Source organism: Ahaetulla prasina, chromosome 2 (genome assembly GCF_028640845.1).
Source record: "Ahaetulla prasina isolate Xishuangbanna chromosome 2, ASM2864084v1, whole genome shotgun sequence".
Lineage (NCBI taxonomy): Eukaryota > Metazoa > Chordata > Lepidosauria > Squamata > Colubridae > Ahaetulla > Ahaetulla prasina.
In genome coordinates this window covers 281,416,945-281,441,769 of record NC_080540.1, presented here as the reverse complement: position 1 = coordinate 281,441,769, position 24,825 = coordinate 281,416,945, and the positions used below count along the sequence as shown (strand labels likewise).

Sequence of the window (24,825 nt, the reverse complement as noted above, 5' to 3'; positions counted from 1 at the left end):
TCCCAGTTAAAAGTGAAATTCTCAAGTACTCCGAAGGTACTACAATATCTCACATTAAGTAAGGACAAAGTGTACTTATAGAAGAATCAAGGCTATTTAATTTTATGGAGTTGAAAGAAATGTGAAGTACTGTACAAACATTTACGCCAGGAGCATCTGTACACTTTCATATTTCTTACTCAGTTTTGGACTTATAGTATTAAAATGTATGCCATATATATCCATCCCAATTTCATCTAGAAAGATACCAAGAAAAAACTAGAAAGATTTAAGAGAAGAAAAAAGGTGGGAAAAACCCGAAACCATGAAGACCAAAAGTTCTATAGAAAGACATTATATCTATTCAAAATCTTAAAATGATATTGCCAATTGTGTCTAAACATGTGGCAGGTATAATTTTATATCAATTTTAAGTAACTGTGATTTTGAAACTACGACTTAGCGACAGATTTTTATTTTTGCCAAAGTGAGCTTGCTGTTACAATAAACATTTAATGTGCCACAAGATACAACTGAACATTAAAATGTAACCTAATGTAAGCAAACATACTAGTAACAGCAAATCAAACACTCAAAAACACACCAAGGAAAGAATGTAAAGCCAAGGAATTAACAGATCAGGCTTGACAGTCATCATCAATGAAGACATGAAGAGAAACAGGTCTAGAGGAAATGTCAAGCTTGAAATTACCGTATTTTTCAGAGTATAAGACGCTCCAGACCATAAGACGCACCTACCTTTTTTGGTGAGGAAAATAAGAAAAAGAAATCGGCCTCTGTCTCCCAGCAATTTTGCCTCATTGCAGCAAACAGCCTGCTTTACTTTCATTTTCAGCATAGCTCGATTAGCACAAGAAAAAAAAATCTGGTCCCAGCAATTTACCTCCTTGCAGCAAGCAGAGGTCCCTGCAGCAATAGGCAATTTTGCAGCCTGCAGCCTGAAACAGCTGAGAGTCAGGAGGCCGATCCAACAGACAATCAACTTGTGCTAATTAGGCTGTGCTGAAATGAGCTGTTTCTTCTTGCAAGGAGGTAAATTGCTGGGAGGCAGAGGCCAAAGGGTGGGGGCCAGTGGGTGGGCAGGGCTACATTTGGTGTATAAGACGCACCCAAATTTTCACCCCCTTTTAGGGGGGAAAAAGGTGCGTCTTATTCTCTGAAAAATACGGTATGTCATACTTGAGCTAGATAGAGAATATTTCTATTTTATAGAGAATGATGTGTCTCTGGAAATCCTCATGAATATTTTCCCATGGGATTTACTGGTCTTATATTCTGTCATTTATTGGCTATCTCTGTACAAGTGAAGTTTGATATCTACTAATCAGAGATTTAAAAGCAAGTGAAAGAAGGCATTAAGATGATAGTTACTGTCAAGTGAAAGGCAAATGCAATTTAAAGATAAAAGTATCAACTGAGGCCAAAGTCATCATTATTATTCCATAAGGTATTTTTTAAGGTTTATAGCAATGAATATTGTCAATGTAGGCAGTTTATTCTACTTTATACAGCTTGTACTTATGACTTCAGTTATTTTACTGCTGAAGTCTTAAATAATTATCCTTAAATATTTAAAAATGAACACTAGCATTTCATACACTTTACGTAAATAAGTACAAATAGTGCTTATTAATAACCATATATAATTAATGAGCAAGATAAAATATATCATTCAGCTCTATTAAAATTAGTTAGCATCTTGCCATTGACCTCAGTGTAAGATAAATAATATCCACCATAAATCAGCTCTGAAACTTGGAGTCACCAAAAGATGCCAAAGCAGCTACAGAAATTGGGAAGACATCTAGGCTGGATATCCATAAAAGCAGCTTTCCTATACGTGGATTTTTGCATCTGTTTTAAGATTCCAAATGGATTAACCCCTTAAATTCTAGTCTTTAATCAATGAATTAAACATTAGCCATCATTTTTAAAGTGATTGCTTTTCTGTATTCTGTATATAAGGGGTTAATCTTCAGTAAGACATGCTGTGTCCACACTATTTCATTATTAAAATGTTAACAGGTAGGTCATGCTCTGTCAATTCCAGGTATGTATTAAGTATTGCCCAGTCAACTATTTCAACACTAGTGTGAACACTGCGTAATTCCATAGAGAAAGACAAGGACAAGAAGAAAAAAAAACCAACACAAAAGTAACAGTAAATGCTAGGACTATGCAACCAAACACCCTCATTGTTCAAATATGGCAGGTGTGACACTGAGCTTTAAAAAACTTGGTCAAAAATCCTTCCGATGTCTTGGTAGCAATCCCTGACAGGATTCAATTGTCTCTGCTAGAAGGCTTTGGATGGGGACTAACAAAGCTAAGGATAAAAAACAAACATAAAAACAGAAATATTTTGCTGAAGAAACACATTCCACAGCTGTTTCGAGCATTTTTAGTATTATATCCAGAGCAAATTCAGTAAAATTTACTGTTGAATGCACAAAACTGCAAAGCAAAATTCCTATATAGTTAACAGTTTTGTGTTACCTTCTCCTTCTTTCAGCTCCCTCTTCAGTTTGTAACTGAATAGGATCACATAGGATTAAAGATATCATTTATCAAACAAGAATACATTGAAGTAAATATTGGACTCTTCCAACAAAGCCTTCCTTTTCACCTGAATTCAACTCCCAAAGCCAGCTAAATTCCATCAACCTTTTTAAGACACCGAGCATTAGCTGGAGTAAAAAAAATATATTTTGCAACAAATAAGCAACAATCTTTACAGACTCTTGTTTATTGCAAATCTGCTTTTAAGAATCATCATTTAGACATTTCAAACGTTTTTTGCATATTTGTTTAAAGCTGCTCAGTGTCTTGAGGAAATTATTCAAAATAAAAGCTTTGCTTTCTTCAAGGTAATATTTAGCAAGTGAATTAAACTTAGAATAGCAATTGTAATTCAAATCTGGATCAGATAAAAATAGAGCTTTGTTTTCTTTTAAGACAGAGAGCAATGTGTGCAGAATTCAAATGCTTTAGTGAAAAAAACTAAAAAATGGTGTTATTTTCATAAACAATATTTTGGATCGTAATCTTTATATGCCACGTATGATTAGATTTGCATGTAACTATGAAAAATTCAACTCATTAGGTAAACTTTTTTTCCCTTTGCATGTAATGTTTCTATTGCATATAAAGCATTCAATTAAAATGTACACTAATGTTTGGCCATTTTTTTTCAAAGAAGCTTTTGGATAAAGTTTTCTTAAATAATACTTTTAAAAAGTGTAATACTATGAATTTATTCTATGGCTGCACTTATGCACCTATCTCTGGCCCCTATCAAGAATTTTAACACAGTCAAAAATGAAACTGTTTATGTTTTATACATTCCTAGACAATAATATAACTCTGTAAAAAATGCTTATTTTGCAATGTAAGAAAAAGAAAATAAAGTTCACTTTATCTGACCCAATATAGAGCCAACACATTGCAGACATTAAATTATCATGCTTTGCTGGCTTTAAAACATCTGTAGCTTTCAAAGGATAACAGAAGTGACCCTAAAGCAACGCTGCTGGCACAGTAGGACTGCAGAGATTATAAATCCATACTGCTTTTCAAAGCTCCAGTATCTACTTTATCTGATCTCAGGTACCTCTTTATACTATAAACACACTGCATGTGTAGTTTAAAACACTCTGATCAACACCAGGAGCTCCCTAAATGACACTCTAGATCAAAAATCAACCTCAAAAAACTGGAAAAAAATACACACCTTGCTCCAAGCAAAGTCATAAGTGTTTTTAAATTAAAAATAAATTATGCAATTAGACATTAAATACAGCAACCCATATATTAAATAACAAGACTGATCTAAAGTCAGAGACACCATATGATTTCTAATGCAATTTCTTTTTACAGAAGAACATTTCTTCATGATGATACTTGCAACAAAATATTTTCTGAAGATTTTTCCAGTGAAATTAAAAAAATTAAATAAAAATAAATAACCTTTTCCAGAAATCTGAGGTTGTTAATTACAGTAAATAAAATAAGAATGAAGGTATTTTAAAAAATGCACTCTTGCAAAAGTTGCCCATAACTTAATTGAATGCGTATCACATGCCAGCATGTTGCCTTCCAGGACTTAATGCAATCTTAGAATAGTATTAATTAAAACTGAAAATCTTTTAACAGATTTCGAACCTCCATCCCTCATGTTCTCTTCCCGAATCACTGGTGATGTCAAAGTTATCGTCACTTGCATTTTTGGTTCCACGCATGAATTCAAAATGATTGCTGCTTCTTGTACAGCACATTTTATTTCATATTTCTCAGGGCTGATTACCTACAGAAAGGAAAAACATTAAAACGTTTTCATAAATTAGAAAAGTACTGTTTTTTCCCTCTTCTTTGATTTATTGCTTCATTTTATGTTGTATGTTGCTCAGAGTCACATCTGAATGGTATAGTCTTACAAATAATAATCTAACATAAAATAAAAACAAACACAATGAACAGCTGAAAAATTCAGTGCTGAGGGAAGTTAGCTTATCTTATCATATTCCCTCCCTCTCCCTCTCTCTCTATCTTTCTGTCACACACACACACACACACACACACACACGAGTGGGAAAGGTTTGTTGGATTTTGTACTGTTGATACAGTAATTAGTAATTAATTTTGAAGCCACCTGGAGTTACCCTGTATGAGTTGGGCAGCCATATAAATGTGTTTAATAAATAATACACCCCCCCCGGAGGCTGTTCTATGGCTTCCAGTGCACTAGAATTCACTGACTTGAACCCTAAGTTCTGTAAAGGATCCAAATACCTATGATGTACAAAATGGTACCCCAACCTGGGCTCATCCAGTTGATATATTTGGGAGTTGCAATCATAAAATACTTGGAGAACACCTAACTGGAAGAAGATAGTCTGTTGTATTTGATTGCAATGTTCCCTCTACTATCATCTATCTAAAACACACACACACACACTTGCTACAGTCAAGCCCATACAACTGGGCAAGATCAAGGAAGCAAAAATTATACACATTTCAGTAAGCTATTGTATATTTTATGGTAGCCTGGGGAAAATATTAAATTTTGGAAACTCTAACGAGTATTTCCCACTTTAATTTATAGTAAATTTATTAAGGGAGAATTGCTTTGAATGATTAAAATGTTTCTCTCAGCTTTCTTTCTACCTTGGGATAAACTGCTATTTACGATATAAGCTGTTAAATGTCGTGCCTGTTATTTCGTGATTGTTTACATTGATTCTCTTCTCCATTCCATTTCCAGGCTCACAACAACCTCTCACATATTTATTTCTTTGATTTATATAGCCACCCACCTCACATATGTGACTGGGCAGATAACAAAATAGATAAAAACAAACAGAATACATAATATATAATAAAAACACAGGGCAGCTGAGCTTCATAAAATAACTATCAAGAAAGTCAAGAGATGGACTCCATCAAGCTTCTGAGTGAGGTTCCAGATCAGAGCAAAAAACCAAATTTTGGGGGCCTTGCAAAAGGCCAACTAATCTAATCTCACGCAAAATAATATTTCACAGGGTGGGCCAGAAAAAGCCCTCATGGGTTCCACCAAACAGCAATTATGTCAGCTAATTACCTAGCCTTTAAAAATAAACATTACCAAACTTTTTTGTTCAGAAGAAAAATAACTGAGATATTCAATAATATATTTAGATCTTATAAAATATATATAGATAGTCTTTGCTTAATGACAGCAACTGGGACTGCAACTTTCATTGTTAGGATATGCAGTAGTAAAGCATGATGTCACATGACTGCATTGCTTAGTGATCGCATTGTTTAGTGGCTGCAATCGTGGCAGTCCTTGTTACTATCATTAAGTGAAAATGGCTGGTCCTTAAGAAAGTACCTCCTTGCAACTTCATGCCGGCTTCCAAAAAACCAAAGGCAGTGGGGAAGTCAGCAGGAAGTTGGAAGTCCCAAGTAGGCCAAGAGACAAGTGGTGAATTTTCAGGATCAGAGGTAGCTGCTGCTGCATGCGCATGTGGTCAGCAGTATACACAAGTGATTTCAGGCCCCAGATAGGGCTGCTGGCAGGTGGGGGAAGGTGTGTGAATGGCTGCAGTTGTGCACACAAGTGTTATTGGCCTGGGGTGACTGCTGCTGGGTGGGGGAGATTTGCCCAATCAACTTACAACCTTCCCTACCAGCTTCCCTATTGACTTTCCTTGTGGAAAGCTGAAACAGAACTTGTGATGTCTCCTGTGGATGATGGCTCATTCACATCTTCCTCAGAGCTCTCCTGGCACGTCTGATATTGCTGACCCTGAGCTGTCGGCTGAACATGCCTCGGCTGAGGAGAGCTTGCAGGCCAATGAGGAAGAGGGGAAGGAGCTGCCGGCCTTTGTAAATGCTACAGCATGCATGGCAGAGAGGCGGAGATCTGCCAGATTGATGGGGAAAAGGCCCAGCCTCTCTTAATGGGCTGCACTGGGAGGGGCTATTTAGCATGGCAGGCAGAGGGAGGCATCCAGCAACGTGTGTGAGTTGTGTGTGAGTCGTGGCCAAATGGTTGTTTGTGTTTTCGGAACGTTGCAGCTTGTGGATTTAATCCAGTTGCGAAGAGAGTTTATGTTTGTGTTTGGAGCAGCCAGTTATCTGTTGGATGGACTAATTGGCCACTGCCTCAAAGGTTAGTCTGGAGCTTGTTCTTGGCTGGCTTCGCTGAAAACAACCCCCTGCATTCCTGGCTTGGACTATAACTGTGACTTCTCATTGCAAGCCCTGAAATTCGGACCACCGAACTTGCTGAGGTCCGAGGTCAATGGAGGCCCCTAACCTTGGAGGGGATTTTGAGCTGTTTGTTTTTGGAACCTATCCAGGCAAAACCTTTATTTTCAAGACTATTTGGGTTTGGCTTTTGGTTATCAATTTGGTCACGAGCCAATTACTGTGCTAAATTTGAAGCTGGGGTTTAACTGGAAACCTGAAATGTAACTGTTGAGGGAACAGACTGAATAAAGCCCTCTACACCAATCCTGACGCGAGGGTGAGTGGAGGCAATACAGAAACTGCAAATGGCGATAACATGATAATGGGATACTGCAATCTTTGTAAATGCGGCTGGTTACCAAGCACCCAAATTCCATAGCAATAGCACTTACACTTAAAGTGCCTAAGCGGTTTACAGAGTCAGTCTATTGCCACCAACAATCTGGGTCCTCATTTTACCCCCCTCGGAAGGATAGAAGGTTGAGTCAACCTTGAGCCAGTGAGAATCAAACTGCTGGTGGTTGCCAGAATTAGCTTGCAATATTGCATTCTAACCACTGTGCCACCACAGCAATCACATGGTCATAGGTATGGTGTAACAGCCAGAACTGAGGACCATTCATAAGTACCACTTGTCAGCACCATCACACCCATGTTTAATGAATGTTCAGTTAACAAGGACTACCTCTAGCTTGACTAAAAACCCTGACACTGTAATACATCTGTTCAATTGTTAAAAATTTCCTGTTTCTCATAATGTTTGTTACAGCTTATTATGGGCCTCTGGTGGCGCAACAGGCTAATGCAGCCTATTATTAACAGCAACTGCTTGCAATATTGCAGGTTCAAGTCCCACCAGGCCCAAGGCTGACTAAGCCTTCCATCCTTTATAAGGTAGGTAAAATGAGGACCCAGATTGTTGGGGGGCAATAAGTTGACTTTGTATATAGTATACAAATGGATGAAGACTATTGCTTGACATAGTGTAAGCCGCCCTGAGTCTTCGGAGAAGGGCGGGATATAAATGCAAAAAAAAAATAAAAAAAATTAGCATACTCTCCCTTTTGGACTGACACAATTTGTTCTAACTTCTATTCAATGTACTAAAGTCAATCCATTTCAAATGTAATAATCCACCAGAATAAAGATGAGCTACACAATTCCCTATAGAGAGAACTGTCTTGCTTCCTATCTTCAAAGAAAAAAATATTAATTAATTGGACTATAAATAATTCACATAGTTTTTTGCTTTTTAATCTTGGCCTCCCTCCAATTTTAAAGCAGTAACACAAACTTATATTTTAAACTTATTTAAAGGTTTACCATGTATTTGCTTCAAATATATACAATGAAACGTATTTAGTATATTAAAGATATAATTGTTGATAAAATTTGGAGTAAATAATTCCCTTTAATACTCAACTTAGGTACTTATAATCTTACAAGCATATAGCATTATTTCAAAATAAGATACTTATGGATATTAAATTATAAATTACAAAAAACCATCTCTCTTTTTCCACAACCTATGAAATGTTGAGGGTAGCACTGGAGATGGGAAGATGGAGGAAAAAGGAGAGGAAAAATTAGATATTAGGCAAGAAGTGGCTATTGGTCTTCTTAAGACCCTATATATTTACAGTATAGTGGAAAGAAGATGATCACTTCAAGGTTAAAAAACTCTCCTGAAGTATATGTCTTTATTCAAAAGCAGAGTGAAAGAAAATTGAAAAACACTTTCCAGTTGCCACTTTCTAGAATTTTGGATTATTCGTATCCTTTACTCCAACAAATACTAGAGATCTTCCTGGACATAGCCTGTTCTGCTATAATAGCTGCGGTTTAAAAATTAGCTCATAATTAATTTACCTGCTTTAAAATAAATGAAAGGAATTTTCATTTCAATCTTCAATCTTTATAAAAGTGCAAACCAAAGTTAACACCATACATACGGCAAGTTGCTTTGGTAGACTTTCAGAAATGCGACTCAATAAACTTTTAGTTGGTTTCTCAGCGCAGAGCAAGACAAGATTGACATTTCGGTCTCCTCGAAGAAGCAAACCTTTAGCTAATACTCCTACCCGTAGGACTCCTTTCAAAGCTCTGTAAAAAAATTAAGCTTCCATTAGAAGCAAAGTATAACTGATTGTCATTGTTATTATAGTTTAAGAAAATATTCATATAGCAATAAAAGTTCAGTAGGTATCATATTTTTGATCAGGGTAAGCAACATTTTTTGCATCATATTTTATGTGATATGTTAAGCTCCACATTCTAAAATTGGACACGACAGAGAATAATGAGCAAGATTAAGAGATGTGGAAATGAAAAACCCAAAAGACATCAATTACTGAATGCATTAAATAATAACTTTAAAATAAATCTTCAGGAATAGTCTGTCTGATACTTCTAAGAAATCCAGATATAAGGCATTATAGACAAGATAGCACTCATATTTTTGCTACCATATATATTATTTCTTAAAACCGAAGATATTGTTCAGAATTATATGTAACAAATACAACATATTTTGCCAAGAAATAGGACATTTGAAAAGGTGAAGAAAATACAATGGAAAACAATAATTTCAAAATAATTCTAAAATGAAATAATTGATTTTGAACTTAATAACAGCAGCAAGACTGTTGATTGGACAATATTGGAAGAAAAAAGAATTACCCACAATAGAAGAATGGATATTGAAAGTTTCCAATTTGGCTGAGATAGCTAAAATCTCAGCCTTCTTGAAAGACAGTACTCAAGAAAAATATCTAAACGAATGGAAGAATTGGGTTGATTATATTCAAAATAGATATCAGATTAAGAAATTTCAGATTGCCTTTGAATGAAGGACGTTGTTTTTGATTTTAATGGAAGAAGTCAGGTTATGTGAGAGAGAAGGATTATAATTGTGTTAGATTTTAAAAATTTAATGTATGACTGTTTGTTTATTGAACTATACCTTGTGTTTGCTCTGGGAAGTCGGGGGGGGGGAGGGAGGGGGGTTTTAGAGGGAGGGAGGAAGGAGGAGGAGGGGAAAAATTTAATTGTTGTTGTAAAACTTTTTCAATAAAATAAAAAAAATAATAATTCTAAAATGCAACCTATTCTGTTAATCAGTCCTAAATTGCTATCTTCCTAAATATTTAATTTGTTAATTATTTTTTGCTTTCGATTTGTTATTTCTTTCAATTAATGCTTAAAAATATTATACAATACTTTTGTTTCCAGATGGCATGCTGATGAAATTTAGCCCTATGTGAGCAACAACTCCCTTTTGAAGTTATTCAAATTGTTGGATTTTATTATATTGCATGGGAGTACATTCCACAGTTTAACTATATGTTGTATGAAACAATACCTTTATTTTTCTGATGCAAAATGCTTAACTAAAAGGAATCAATCAATAAAGAGGTGAATGACAAGGTAGGTATTTTTGGCATTGTTCTTCTACATTAGCCCGATGACAAAACATTGAACAAGGAAAAGTATGCCAAACTGTTTTTAGATTGCAAATGTCTACTGCACTGTGACAGCTTTTATCTGATCAAGAAGAAAACTGCAGATGAAGGGCAAGAAGGTCCTTCCTAGTGGTTTGTCCAAGAAAAGAATTGTTCCACTAGCATTAGCCATTGTGTTATCGTAGCAACAGGAACAGGAATTTCTGTTGCTAAGTAATGAGGTTGTAAAGCATGATGTCACATGACATTGCTTAGCTCCGGCATGGTCCTAGCTGCTGTTATTAATCCCTGGGACCAAGCTGTAAGCATTTAGCATGTCAGCCCTCCCAGGTAAACCAGACAGGAAACATAACTAGATGAGCTAATTCGACCATATTGTAGGGTTACATTAACAGAAAGTTGTAAGTCATACTTTCTCATTATCATTTTAAACTGCTTGATCAATTAGGGCAGATCCTTCCTAAATTACTTTCTCTGACCATTAAGCCACTGTGGCTCAATCCCATCTGATTGTTTCGGAGGCAGCATCTGTTCCCCTTGTCACCCACACATTTCATTATACAGGAAGGAGTCCCAGGCAAAAAGGCTGATAGGCAATTGGGTGCATGCGTGGGTGGAGTGCTGTGGACAGGTACTCAGGAAATTGGTGTGTTTGTGTGTGTGTGTGGAGGGTACTACAGAGTGATCAGGGATACTACAAATAAGCACTCTGGAAAATGGACAGGTGAAAAAACAGCAAGATGGAGTGCAATTTCCAACTTCCTTCTAGCTTCCCCATTTGCTTGAGGGAAGTTGAGGAACACTGGTTGTAATTACAAGCATGGCAATCTCTATTTGGATTGTGCTCATGAGTGTAGTTGATGCTGCAACAGCTGCATAGATCAGCCATAATTCCCCTTTGGTCAGTGCTGTGATAATTTTGAATGGTCGCTGAATGAATAGTCCTAACCTACACTCTAACCACAGAAGCCAAGATGTTTACGCACAGGCCTTGGAATTAATGGGCCTCTGTGGCTCAGACTGCTAATGCAGTCTGTTATTAACAGCAGCTGCCCGCAATTACTGCAGGTTCTAGTCCCACCAGGCCCAAGGTTGACTCAGCCTTCCATCCTTTATAAGGTAGGTAAAATGAGGACCCAGATTGTTGGGGGTAATAAGTTGACTTTGTATATAAATATACAAATAGAATGAAGACCATTGCTAACATAGTGTAAGCCGCCCTGAGTCTTCGGAGAAGGGCGGGATATAAATGCAAATTAAAAAAAAAAATTAAACAAGAATCAGGACAATAGGCTCAGAATAAGAAGACAGGAGTTCTGAACTATGTTGTGATCTCAAGTACAAATGTGGCTCTATTTTATATTATCTGGCATGCTCAATATAGCTGATAGCGGCTTTCAAAATAAAAGAAATGAGATATAACTGAATGATTAAGAAAAAACAGACCTGTCTTTATTGCCTTCTTTTTTATCATCTCCTTCCTTTGTCTTGTTTTTCTCATTATCAGTCATGTTATCTGATACAAGTTTCAAAGCACGTTCAGTGATAGAAACTATCTTTTGGACTGCCTGGAGTTCCTCCTCAGTTGGATAGATAGCTGCATGTTTGGTCATCACGTAACGGTCATCGGAGGAGTCGGGTCGACGTAATGGCTACAAAGAGAAGTTAATTCTTAAGTTCAGTTAGTTTCCCAAATAGTTGTGCTTTACTACTTTTGAATATCTGCTATTCATTTCAAATATTGTCTTGCTTTTCAGAAGAACAGATCAAAAAGGCTTGTATAGTCTTAAAAATAGTTGGCGTTAAATCTTCCACATAAACCATAATGTGGCTGAATAACTGGAATTAAATTCCAGTTTAAAACAAACCACAAAATTAAAGAGTTGGAGCTTATTTTTTCCTTGGATATGATATTTTTGGTGTAACTGAATGAAAAATCAAATTTAGTTCTACTTATTTCAAGCTAGTAGCCTACATTTCAAGTGACTGTAGTAACAACTATAGCAGGAGGAGATTTAGTTATGTCAATCTACTTTTATTTGTGAAATGCTTGTACTTCTAATTAAAATCTTCTATGTGTATACCATATTTTTCGGTGTATAAAACGCACAGTTTTTGGGAAGGAAAACAAACAAACAAACAAAAAATCTGCCTCTGCCTACCAGCATCCATCTATTCATCTGGCTAACGTCTTGCAGCAAACAGTCTGGTTAGCTGCAGTATGTTATTGCAGCCTGAACAAGCTGAAAATGCAATGCATGGAGGCCAAAAACAGGGTGTGCAGAGGCCGAAAATGTGACGCGCTGAGGTGATGATAGGTGGTGATGTGCTGTGGCAATCCCTGTAGCCTGGAACGGGTCTAAAACGGGACGTGCGGAGGCCAAAAACGTAATGTGTGGAGGCCAAAAATGGCCGAAGGGTGGGGACTAGTGGGTGGGAGGGGCTTCGGCAAGATTCAATGTATAAAATGCACAATTTTCACCCACTTTTGGGTGTGTGTGTGTGTGTGTGTCTTATACTCTGAAAAGTATGGTAGCTTTACTTTAGGTGGCAACACTAACCAACCTTGGCTCGCCCTAGAAAAGCTAAACAGGATTAGCCTTGGATAACTGCATAGAAGATCAAAAGGAAACCCAAGGTCTGAGAACACAAAGACACTGAAAAGCATCTGCAAGAAAGGAAAAGCAAGCCACTTCCACATTGTGAAAATGAAATGGACATTTATATGTAATCAATCTTGACTTGACAGAAACCTTTAAAAAGTCTGTAGAATAGATGAAGTTTTGATGGAAGAAAAGCCTATTACTAAATATTCAATGTGCTTTGTGAGTTAAATCTATACATATCAAAGGTTGACAACCATGAGTTCAAAGGAGCTCAGAGGTAAACATGATGATAGCAATCATGCTACAAAAACATTTTCAAAATGGCAATCTCCATTTTTACAAAACATTTTTTACAAATGAATTGTAATCTTAATTTACCAGAAAAATATTACTGTTTAATATTTTTTCCTGTAGAAAACAATATTCCAGTAAACTAGTCATAGGGCAATTAAGTGCAATTTAAAGGCAATTAAGCTTACTGAAGTTGTGGAATAAATGATAGTCACCATGCTATAAAATAACCAAGATTTAGCACAATTTTAGTACATTTTACAATACACTGGTTTTGTTGGGTAAGATTTTGGAATGAAAGACCAGTTTGGCATCCATTTAGAAACTGAATTCTAGTCCTGCCTCAGGCACAAAGCCAGCTGGATGACCTTAGGCCAGTCACTCTCTATCTAGGAAGGAAGTAGTGGCAAACCATTTCTAAAATCTTGCCAAAAAACCTGCAAAAACCAGTTCATGCAGAAATCAAGAGTCAGCATTAATTCAAAGGCACGTGTGTGCACACACCCACCCACAAACCACATACTGACATAAAAGATGAATTCAGAATTAGATAAAGTTTTTAGCCAAGCTGCACTGTGCATTCTGAATCTCCATCTCTTCAATGTCTGTGGTAGAATAAAGGAAACAGACAAAACTGATAGTTTTCACTAATAAACCATTATAATCAAATTATCAAACTAGCAAATATCATGTCTGTTACAGATATTGTATAAGCAATTACTTTGACCATAATGAGGCACATTATTGATTTCATTAGAAGCGTATGACAGAACTTATTCTAAGGGATTCAAACTCTTTGAGAATTGAACTCCTGGATCTTTGCACTAAATGACTATTCAATGCATCAGCTAAATGAGCTATCCATATCCTGGAACTCAGCAGTGGCAAAATATAACATCTGTCTCTTTGGACAGTCTGAGGAAAGGTGGATTGTATATAGCATTCTGATAGCCGCATATACATTAAAGCAATTTAAGTGGTTGCAGCAAGCTACTAAACTTCCTTGATATGTTCTTGTGAGCCAGAACAAAATACAGCTGAAATGTTAAAAAAGCTAGGCACTATTACATAGCAATGTTTCTTTGCTAAATTAAGCCTTCATGTAACATTTGCTCAAAGATCTTCCAATAAGAAATCTTAAAACAAATGCAGAAAAGACATACAAGGAGTTGGTATCAAAGCTGTTAAGTTTTAAGTAAATAAATACTCACAGCTGGTCCCTGTGGCTGTGGTGGCATTCCTGGTCTAACACCAAGTAATCCAAGAGGGCCTGGAGGACCATGAGGATATCCTCCATCAGGTATTCTACGACGATCGTCCCAGTGATGCTGCTCATCTTCCATCCTCCTCCAGTACATGTCTTCCTCATAGCGTCTGAAGTATACAAATTGCAATGTATCAACTGTATATGAGAGTGAGTGTGTGTGTGTGTACACCTAACTATGAAGGATTCTTTCCTTTTGAAAAGAAGAGATTCTTATCAGTTATATATGGTCCATTAAGGACTCCTTCACCACAAAAAAATAAAAATAAAAAATGGTCAAGTGAATATAAATCATGGTACCATAGCTGGAATATTACCTCATTTCCATTCGCCATCGTTCTTCTTCTTCACGCCTTCTCCAATATTCTTCTTTCTGCATTTGCTTTCTCATCTTTTCTTCTTGTATCTTTCTTGCCCGGATGCTAGGTTTCACTTCTACTTGTAAGTCTGGATTTACTTTTTTCTGTTTTAAATGTGAAGATTTTGAATACATTTCACTAAGACTGTTTTGTTTTTGTGCATAAAGTGAAAGATATGATTCAATATGGTGTACCATCCTACCTACTTTTGTGGCTTTAGTTAAAAAAAAAAGCTTATTCTAAAATATGCCATATTTTGAATGTATTTTATTAAAATAATCCCACTCAAAATATTTTAATGGGGCTATTTTGTTTTAAGCTTATATGAAAAGTTTTATTGTTTTGTTCTCAGTATGTCCTAGATCGGGGTGCCAAACTCAAGGCTGGGAGGTGAGGTGGGGTGGGATGGATCCAGCCCACAGGATGCTTAGATCTGGCCTGTGCGGCCTTCCTAGAAACAGCAAAGTACTGGCCTGCGGTGCTTCTGCCAGCGAAAATGGAGCCTTCCTAAGCTCTGTTTTCACTGGCAGAGGATTGCAGGACACCACTTGGGAGCCCATTTTCTCTGGTAGAATACTCAGGCCACAGGCGCCCCTAACATAAGTGATGTCGCACCGGCTACACCCTCCCTCACCACGCCCATTCGGGCCCCCTGAGGTCAAACACAACCTTGATGTGGCCCTCAATGAGATCAAATTTGACACTCCTACTCTAGATGAAGAGCTTATATATTAGAAATAAAAATCTAAGAAATTAGCAATAAAGAATGCTTAGAATTATTTTTGAATTAATTACATTTCATGATTGAATAATTTCTTCTTAGACGCTGCCCACCTTCCTGTTTTTCAGAACTATTGATATTTCATTGTAATAGTCTACTTTTGTTAATAAGTCTACAGTAAGTAAAAACTGACTATGTATCAGTTTGTAATGATAGCAAGTATTCGAAACAAAGAATGCTATTTCAAGTTGCTGATTCTAAAGTCTATTAGTCTATTTGTATGAAGTCCTTCAAAATGTAATACAAATAATCTCTATTATTTAAAGCTTCTACAACTCCTATATTTATTTGTAATCTCCATAACAGACAAAAGTAGACTTTCACCTTATATTGTAATCGATGCCGCCTTCCTTTTAAATGCATCTCCTTAGCATTAGGATCATTAAAGCTACATTCACAAAGCTTGCAATGGAAACGAATCACTTTCCCCTCATCATTCCGAACCTTTGCAAGAAAGAAAATGTAGTTATCAGCTTCAGCTACTTCTTATCATGTGATAAGAAGCCTGAATAAACATTTTCAAGGTAACAACTGAGTTCAAGGACCCCCTACTAGCCCAGAAGGGAGAAATCTATCGACACAAAACTGTCTTCCTCTGCAAAATATAAAAGCATTTCTACTTTCTTATCAGTCTGTTTAATAATATACATCAATCTTCAGTATGCTGAATGATCTAGGCCCAGTAGCACTTTCCAGGTAAGGGAATTTGATTCCTCTAAGATGTTATGGATTTTGTTCTTTTTAAGGTGGAATTCAATTTAAGTTATCCAGAGTCATCATTTCAAGTAATATAGAAATAACACAATTCAGTCAGGGTTTTTTGTTCCTAACAACGGATGCACTATAACTTATGTTAACCCATTTCTGCCAATAAAACTCTAAAATGATGGCACAGTTATTTAGGAAAGCTAAATGACAAACTAATTTCTTTTTCCTCTCTTAATGTTAATATTCAATGACACTAGAGAGATACAAATGCAGCAGAGTAATATTTCTGACACATTAATGTAAAATGCAACTATTACCACAAATGTGAAAATTTTACACTATCTGCACTGTAAAATTTAAGAACAAGTATCTATTACTAGACTATCTAACATTGTACCACTTTTCAATTTTAAAAATCAAAAACTACCATATTTCAGTATATACCGTTTCCCCAAAAAGACCCAGTCTTTTCTTTGACCCCTGAAAAAATGGCTAAGGCTTTTTCTTTTTTTGGAAAGGGGGGGGGAGTCTATTACTGATTCACTTTGTGACAGCAGCGTCGACAGCCCCGCCCAGCAGGAGCCTGCTGCCGGCCCACTTCTGCATCCGCTTGCATGTGTCGCCTCTGGCCTCCGCTTCACTATCAGAGCCCTCTGCAGATGAGAAACTGGCTCCGGATTGATGCGCATGGTGCTCCCTGGATTCCATTTCGCCTTCAGAGGCTTGCCAGAAGGCATCTGTAGCCAATAACAAAACTGCAGAGGGCTTTCTGGAAACCTCTGACAGCAAAATGGAGGCCGGGAGTGATAAACGCAAGCGGTGGCAAGTGGCCGAAGAAATGGGCCTGCAAGGCGAGGCAGGTGTCGGGGTGTGTGAGGCCTAGTGTTGTGGTCTGTAGGCCGCTGGCCCCTCCATCAGACGAATCAGAGGCGGAGGCGGCGTGAGAGTCAGGGCCAGCATCAGGGAAACATGAGAGCTCCGAGGGGAAAGAGGGAATGGAGCTGGCAGAGGCAGAGGCGGAGACTAGGCTGTCTGTCAGCCTTCAGATGGAGAGTCAACAGCCCCCAAGTCTGCAGGTGGTTGATTAAGAAGAGGAACAGCTGGGTCCAGTGCCTGAAGCATGGCTGCGCAGGAGAGCAGTGGAAAGTCGTGGTCTGATCCTGGGGAAGCAAGAGCCACTGCTCCTACTGAGGCCCCACCCTAGCTCTTGGAATAAAAGGCAGCAGGCAGAGATGAATAGGTGTGGCAGACAACAACTCATCTTCCGGCCAGATGGATTTGTTAGTCTGCGAGAGAAACTTTTTGCCGGGCTCCTGGCTTTCCTAATAAAGGAATCTTTTGAGTTCATGTCAGAGGATATGTCGTGTTTAGGGAGCTAGGACAGAACACCTGGTAAATAGGGCAGCTCCACCCCCCTATCCCCACCCTGGCTTAATTTTTACCCATGTACCTTGCCCCACACCCTGCACCCCAGGGTGGGTGGGGTCTCAATTAGGCTAATTTTGTGGGTAGGACTTAATTTTAGTGCATGTGTTCAAAAACATGACAGGGCTTCTTTTTGGGGTGGGTCATATTTTTGGGGAAACACAGTATACCAATACATGTTGCCTTGCATATGAATTCTGATTATTCAATTTTGAAGAATGCTCCATATCTTAAACAATCTTAAATTGCTAAGATAATTCTTTTCTCAAATGCCAAACAGCATTGCAACTAACTTTTATGAAACTAGATCCAAATAAGTAGGTGAAATTTAAGTAACCATCAATAATAGCTCAGCTTTAAACACTATGATTTTGTAATTTTAATTCTGCAAATTTTAACACATTTATGTTACCTAATACACCTTTGTTTAGCTTATGCTATGTGATATATCTGGATTCAATTTTCACAATATTACCTCTTCTACATAGTCATGACCAACAGGTTGGACCTCGCTTTGCAAAGCAGCAAGAGCTGTAGAAGTTACAGGTTCAGCAGAGGGATCTGGCTTAGCTTCCTGCATTTGTACTGTGGCAATAGGGGTAGTCTTGATATTTTCTACAGCTTTCATTTCATCAGCTTTGCTTCCTGTTGTCTGTAATTTATTGCCACCTAATATAAAATAGTATAAAAGAAAAATGATCATCATCTACAATAATCCTTCCCATAGTGTTTGTTTGATTGGGTTGCCCTTTAACACAGAAACTTACATTCTGATTGTTCATTCTTTACTAGTTTTGTGCTTTTATATATTTATAATGAATTATTTGGCGACTAATAAATCAGATATTTAAAAAATGCAATTTATTTATTTATTTATTAAATTTTTATACCGCCCTTCTCCCGAAGGACTTAGGGCGGTGTACAGCCAAAATAAAAAACAGAATATATACAATTAAAACAACATTTAAAGCATAGCAAATTATAAAGGCTGATAATTAAAAATTTAAATTTTAAAATATTAAAAGAACCCAATTAAAATTCAGCACTATTATGCCAGTCCCGCTTGAATGAATAAATATGTTTTGAGTTAAATAAAGAGTTGCTCAAACATCATTTATATCTATGTCAACTGCTGAAAATCTGCTGCCCAAATGACACACATGGAAAGCTTTTACTCTGGAATCTCTTTTCCTGGCTGAGGATTACAACATAGTTCTCATCAGTTCTATGGATTGAACAGCCTTCTGGAACTTGGTGCCCTCTAAACGTATAGCTTTATAAAATTCCACATTGGCTGTGGAAATCTACAAATAAGAGATGTAGATGAATAATTAAACCCCCAACAGTTCTACAGGGTTCTATCAGGACCTTGGAGAGCTCACTGCAGAGATGTAGAGACTGGATGAATCCTCAAGGAGAGTAGTTACGAAGAGGAGCAAGTGATCTTTAAGCTCCATTGCTAATTACAAATTCTAAACTTAACAAGACTGTAGAATTTAAAAAGTAAATTTAAAGTTGAGACTTCTACATAGCTAAGACATTTTAAGAAATCTTTTAATTTAATTAACATTTCAACACTTAATTAGCAATTTTGAAAATTATCAAGATTTCTGAAAAAGGTATGAATGGAAAGTATCTGTCCAATTAAAGAACCTCATTCAAAAATCCAGTCACTAGCAGTTAAAAACATAAACTATCTGTCTGCCTATTTAATCATGTCTGATTCTCAGAGACTGCTTGGATATGTCCTTTCATGATTTTTCAGAAGTGGTTTACCATTGCCTCCTTCCTAAAACAGAGAGAAAGTGACTAGCCCAAGGTCACTCAGCTTGTTTATGCCCAAGGCGGAACTAGAACTCAAGATCTCCCAGTTTCTAACCTGCTACCTTAACTCCCCTAATGCCAAATTGGCTCTCATATAAAATTTACTGCAATTTTATAGTTACATATAAATGAATGTATAGTGTTAATATTTTTATAAATGTAACAATAAAGACCTCTATACTTGCCAACAAAGTTAATTTTGGGTGTAGATATCTTTTTTACAGCAATGTTCGTTGGTACTATTGTAGCTTTGTTGTTTGATGTTGTACTAAGTAGTACATTGGCAGAAGGAGTAAGAATTTTCACTGCCAAAGATGTAACGGAAGAATTCACAGAATTGCTGCTAGTTGCAATATTTGATGATACAGCTGCTGGCTTAGATGATGATGTTGATGATGTAGCCTGGGTGACAACATTTGGTTCAGTTGAAGGAATGGGTTTGCCAAGTTTAGTATGCAGCTTAACCACCTAGAACCATTAATAAAAATAGTTAATATATCACTTAACAGAAATGATAAACATGCATTGCTTATCAAATAGTTTTATATTATTAAATATGTAAAGTTGACTTTAAAAGTCTATAAAAAAGAATTAAAAAGGGGAAAGGCCTACTTTTTGGTGTTTAGCTCCGCGAATATGAGCAGCATAAGCATCAGCTCCTGTGCAGGACACATCACAGAGCTCACAACGCAACTGGTTCTGAGTCCCACGAGAAGAAGCACTGTTACTGGTGGTGTTCTGAGATACTTTCAATGCTGCTTCTTTTTTTTTGTGCTTCTGACCCTCCAAATGTTCTTTATAAGTCTAAAGTAAAAAACAAAAGAGATTTGTACATTTGTTATATTATTCCAAGTTTTATGTAAATAAGATGAGGCAATTCTTAGATTTGAAAGGGTACAGAATTTGTATTATTATGTCATGACTTTTAATATCCAAACTTGCTGAAAAGTTCTAAAAAGAATTATTGTCCATGTAATTTCATTAGTCAGTTTGGCATAGCAGTACAGAAAATTTAATAGCAGGAATTTACATCTTGTAGCATGTAACCACCCAATCACTTAAGCTGGCTACAATAGCATTTGGTATTGTAAGAATGTGCCTATCTTAACCTTCAGAATGACAAAATTTGACTCTTAATAGCCTATAAGATATTTGAATGTAGTAAAACAGATTATTTTTGTATAGTTATATACTTAAGACACAAAAGCCAATCAAAGGCTAGAAACTGGGAAATTGTAAGTTCTAGTTCCATCTTAAGCACAAAGCCAGCCGGGGGACCTTGGGCCAGTCATTTTCTCCCAGCACTAGGAAGGAAGCAAAGACAAACCACTTCTGAAAAAACTTGCCAAGAAAAAACTGCAGGGGTTTGTCTGAGAATCAGACATGACTGAATGGAGATGCATCTTATAAGAAGTTTGAAAGACTCCTGCACCTACTTTGCATGAATACTTGAATGGGCCTGGATGTTTGTCTATTATAAAAAGCACGGTCATGCGAATTCCAGTCTTTCCATTTCTTATTGTGGAAGAGGGCATCTGACAGTGAAATATACTAGAATAGCGCCACTAGAAAGCACCTATTCAATTAGCATCACTGAATGCAGACTGACTTCAAGTCTATGGAAAGAAAATCTCTGCCCAAAGTTATATCCTCCCCAAATGATATGAAATTGTTTTTCTCTGTTGATTAGGAACACAAGATGTTGTAAAGTTTGCAGGTGGGTTCAGATGGCTCTCCTTTTCTAGGGAGGAAAGCTTATCAGTAGATAGATCAACCAAGCCGAAATATGCATTCAATGAGATAATAGGCTCACAGAAATTTTCTGAGTGGCATATATATGGATATTTGTGGAAGCAATTATCTTGTAGATTTAAAGATACAGATACCAGGCAGTTCTCTCTTTGATGGCATTCCACAATGCAGTGTAAGATTTCCATAAAACCTTGATGCACATCATAACAATTTGTTGTTCTTCTGGGCAATTACAAAGACAATTGGTAGAAATCTTAATCTTTCTTTGTAGGTGGCATGTAAATAATTTGGAGCAAATGCTGTATGTGGAAGTTTCCCTTATGTTCTTGATCTCTAGCAACAAAAAGGACAATGGAAAGCATGATGCAAGATATGCATGACCATTTATGCTCAGATTTCCTATGCATTACTTGTAAGTCCTTTGTCTTAATTTCAGTTTCCATTAGATGTGCTCCAATGCCCCTTTAAGCAGGTTCTTCTGTTTAAACAAGCCTGTAATTACAAGCTGAGTGCATGTTTCAGGTTTTTTAAAGTTAGTTATATCCTAGTTGCAATATCCAAGGACACTGTTCTAGCAAGAAATTAGATACAGACTGACATCTGCTACAAAGAACACAACTTTGGCCAGTTTATTTATCTTCTCTTGCTTCCTTCAGTTCTGAAATATAAACTAGAGAAGCTGCTTTGATCAAGATCCAGTGTCTGGGAACCCATCAAAAATATAATCCTGCGGTACTTTGTCATGCAATGAAATCAGAGTTTAATTTAAGTTTTAATAACAGATTCTGCTTAAACAAAGCATTCCAGAATAGTGTGCATTATGTTCTGTAGTTCAACAAGTCCCGTGGTGTATATGGAGCAGGCCTGATGAAATTATTCAGATTCTGAGCAGTGCCTTGAATACAATTACTATTTGTACCAAAGAGAAAAATTGTAATTTGTTGCAACTGAAAGATCCCTGAAGACTGTAAAATTACTGATACCTGTGGTCCGGCACAACTGATCTTACAAACATCACAATAGTGGATCTGTGGTGGTTTAGGAGGCTGTTTTGGTTTCAGTTGTTTATTTTGGAATGGTGCCTTTTTAGTAAAGGTGGTCCCTGTCCAGGCAGCTGTTGCAGCGGCAGCAGCTGCTGCTGCTGCTACTTGTTTTTGCTGCTGCTGCTGCTGTTGATAGTAAGATGATGCAGCTGAATACACTGCAGCTTCATAACCCGAGTAAGATGTACCTTTAAACAAAAGAAAAAAATCAGGTCACATTTATGAGGGATACAATCCACAATTCATCTTTTAAGGACGGTTTTAGCATTAACATAGCATTTGTTAAAGGTTTCATCTTTAAAAGAGAGTTTCAACATTAATATAGTACACACTAAGTTGGTAATTTACTTATCAAATTTGCAAGCCACATGACTCTCACTTGGGTCACTCATAACAACTAAGACAAGGGGAATAACTAATAAAAAATAAAAGATGGTGAGAATGACGAGACTGATCAGGAAAGACACGAAGTGTCTTTCAAAATGACTTTTACTCTCCTTGGATGAAGAGCCAACATCTTCAAGGCTCTTCAAATAGCAGGGATGGAACCAGCCAGGTTTCTGAGGGAACCTCATTTCAGGGGAAAAACATTGTTACAGTGAAGTTTAATTTAATAGTTATAAAAAATTAAACTTCATTTCAATCTATATAGTCAAGCTACTTTATCTCAGTGTAGAGAGGAGTGACTTGCAGTTTTTAAGATCAATACCCAATAAATACATCAGCCTAGTATACAGACTTAATTTCTTGGAATTCTGCAGATATTTCTGAGAAAACTAACTTGAATCTACACAACTAGACAATTTACTTATGGTCTGAGATATGGAAGGGGTAACGCTGAAGGATTAAAGATTTAAGATTTTTCTGTTCCATCCATGTATTAACCTCCTATTATCCTGTTTCCAGCACTATTTTGTTCCGGAATCACTACAGTACCAAATAATTCCACAAAGCATTATAAATACAATTTATAATGAATCTAAATAACATGAGTTAATTGGCTATGTTAAGAAATAATCTAATTTGGTTCTGATTATTTATAAAATAATTTACACCTTATAATATATTGAATATATTTATCTAAGATATTTTTCATCATTATGTGTACCACTATAACTTTTAATAGGTATGCATACCATATCTGCTACGGATTAAGCTAAGCCAATCAGAATTTGGTTTCTTGTTTTTACCAAGTCATATCAGGACCAAAACTAATCTAAAAGCTGCGTTCCATAATTATCTCAAAGGAGGCCCTGACACAATCCAACTCGCTTCTTAGTAAATATGCACAGGATTAATCTGCACATCATATAAAGTACCGTAAACATTCCAATGTAATTTGGATGTAAAATCTAGTTTTTCTACAAAAGTCAGGTATGTCAATGCAATATTTTTATAGCTTTGACTTCTCCATTATATAACCTGACAAATCATTTCTGTCCTGTTTAGGCATTACTCACCGGAATATGTAACTGCTGTTGTACTATACGTGGCACTTTGGGTATATGAGGGAACCACAGTCGCTGCAGCAGCAACTGGTTGCACAGTGGAAGATACCGGATATATAGAGAACGTAGTAGTAGCTGGACTCGGAGTGGCTGGTTTTATGGCTGTTACCTGTCGAGTTTGCTGGGCTTGAGTGTACTGAGTAGCTCCTTGGCTGTAACCAGCCTTTGGAGCTAAGTAAGAGCAAAAAAAAGTTACACATTAAAATCAAGAATTCTCCAAGCTGTAATATTAAAAAGCAATTTCCTTTTTTATCTTATTACTAAAATAAAAATAAGAGTACAAATCCTATCCTATCTTTAGGTTCCATAAATATGTATTTTTATAACATTTAGATGTTTTATAATATTTCAGAAAAAGAAATCCACCACTACAAAATAGTACAGGCACAATTGCAGAAAAGGCTGATATCCTGTGGTTTAAAAGTTTAAGTGGCTGAAGATTTTATTGTACTTGTCAATCAGATTGCAAAATGTCTAAGAGAATATAAAGTTTGTAACTAGTACTTTTTAATATATCTTACTTAATAATCAAGCTATTTGCAGTAATGTCTTTTGTTTAGTAAGGCATATAATTTGATTGATTATACTAACTTAAGGTTAGGATGACATACTAATAAACTCAAAACCTGCTGGAAATTATCAGCATAGCACTACATTAATGAACTGATCTTCTAAAAAAGACTGAATGAAACACTTCGGTCACAGTGTATTTTAAATTCACACAGGTATCAATTAAGAGACTGCTAACTATTCATCCCCAAAACACGAACATATGAATATACACTTTTCTGGGCATGCGCTCTGCTTAAGGAAGTTACAAGCTTTCTTAATTTATGGAAATTTTAAAGTAGTAACAAGCGGTCTAGGATTGTGCATTTGAACTGCTTTTTCTATGAATGAGGAAGGCATAAATTATTACTTTGGTTCTGAGAATCTTTCAATTTTTCAAAATGCTAATTTAACTCTAATGTGACTGCTGCCATTTCAGCTACATCTTTCAGCACTAGGAAAAATGAAACTTCCAGATACAACAATGCTGATAGTCTCTTGGTCGCTTCTACCAAGCAA

At 36.6% G+C, this 24,825-nt stretch overlaps 1 protein-coding gene across 2 annotated transcripts in view; it reads right to left on the bottom strand.

Moving 5' to 3' along the window:
- ZFR (zinc finger RNA binding protein) overlaps positions 1-24,825 on the bottom strand; it is a 49,693-nt gene that overhangs the window by 10,780 nt on the left and 14,088 nt on the right. The window contains exons 5-15 of one of the 2 annotated variants that reach the window (XM_058170281.1): positions 23,710-23,928; positions 22,190-22,437; positions 20,067-20,258; positions 19,628-19,922; positions 18,106-18,299; positions 15,822-15,941; positions 14,675-14,820; positions 14,305-14,467; positions 11,643-11,848; positions 8,688-8,838; positions 4,162-4,303 (exon numbers count right to left, since the gene is read on the bottom strand). In XM_058170281.1, coding sequence (XP_058026264.1) covers positions 4,162-4,303; positions 8,688-8,838; positions 11,643-11,848; positions 14,305-14,467; positions 14,675-14,820; positions 15,822-15,941; positions 18,106-18,299; positions 19,628-19,922; positions 20,067-20,258; positions 22,190-22,437; positions 23,710-23,928 — 2,076 coding nt within the window. The remainder of the gene's footprint in view (positions 1-4,161; positions 4,304-8,687; positions 8,839-11,642; positions 11,849-14,304; positions 14,468-14,674; positions 14,821-15,821; positions 15,942-18,105; positions 18,300-19,627; positions 19,923-20,066; positions 20,259-22,189; positions 22,438-23,709; positions 23,929-24,825) is intronic. The other variant, XM_058170283.1, reaches the window with a different exon arrangement.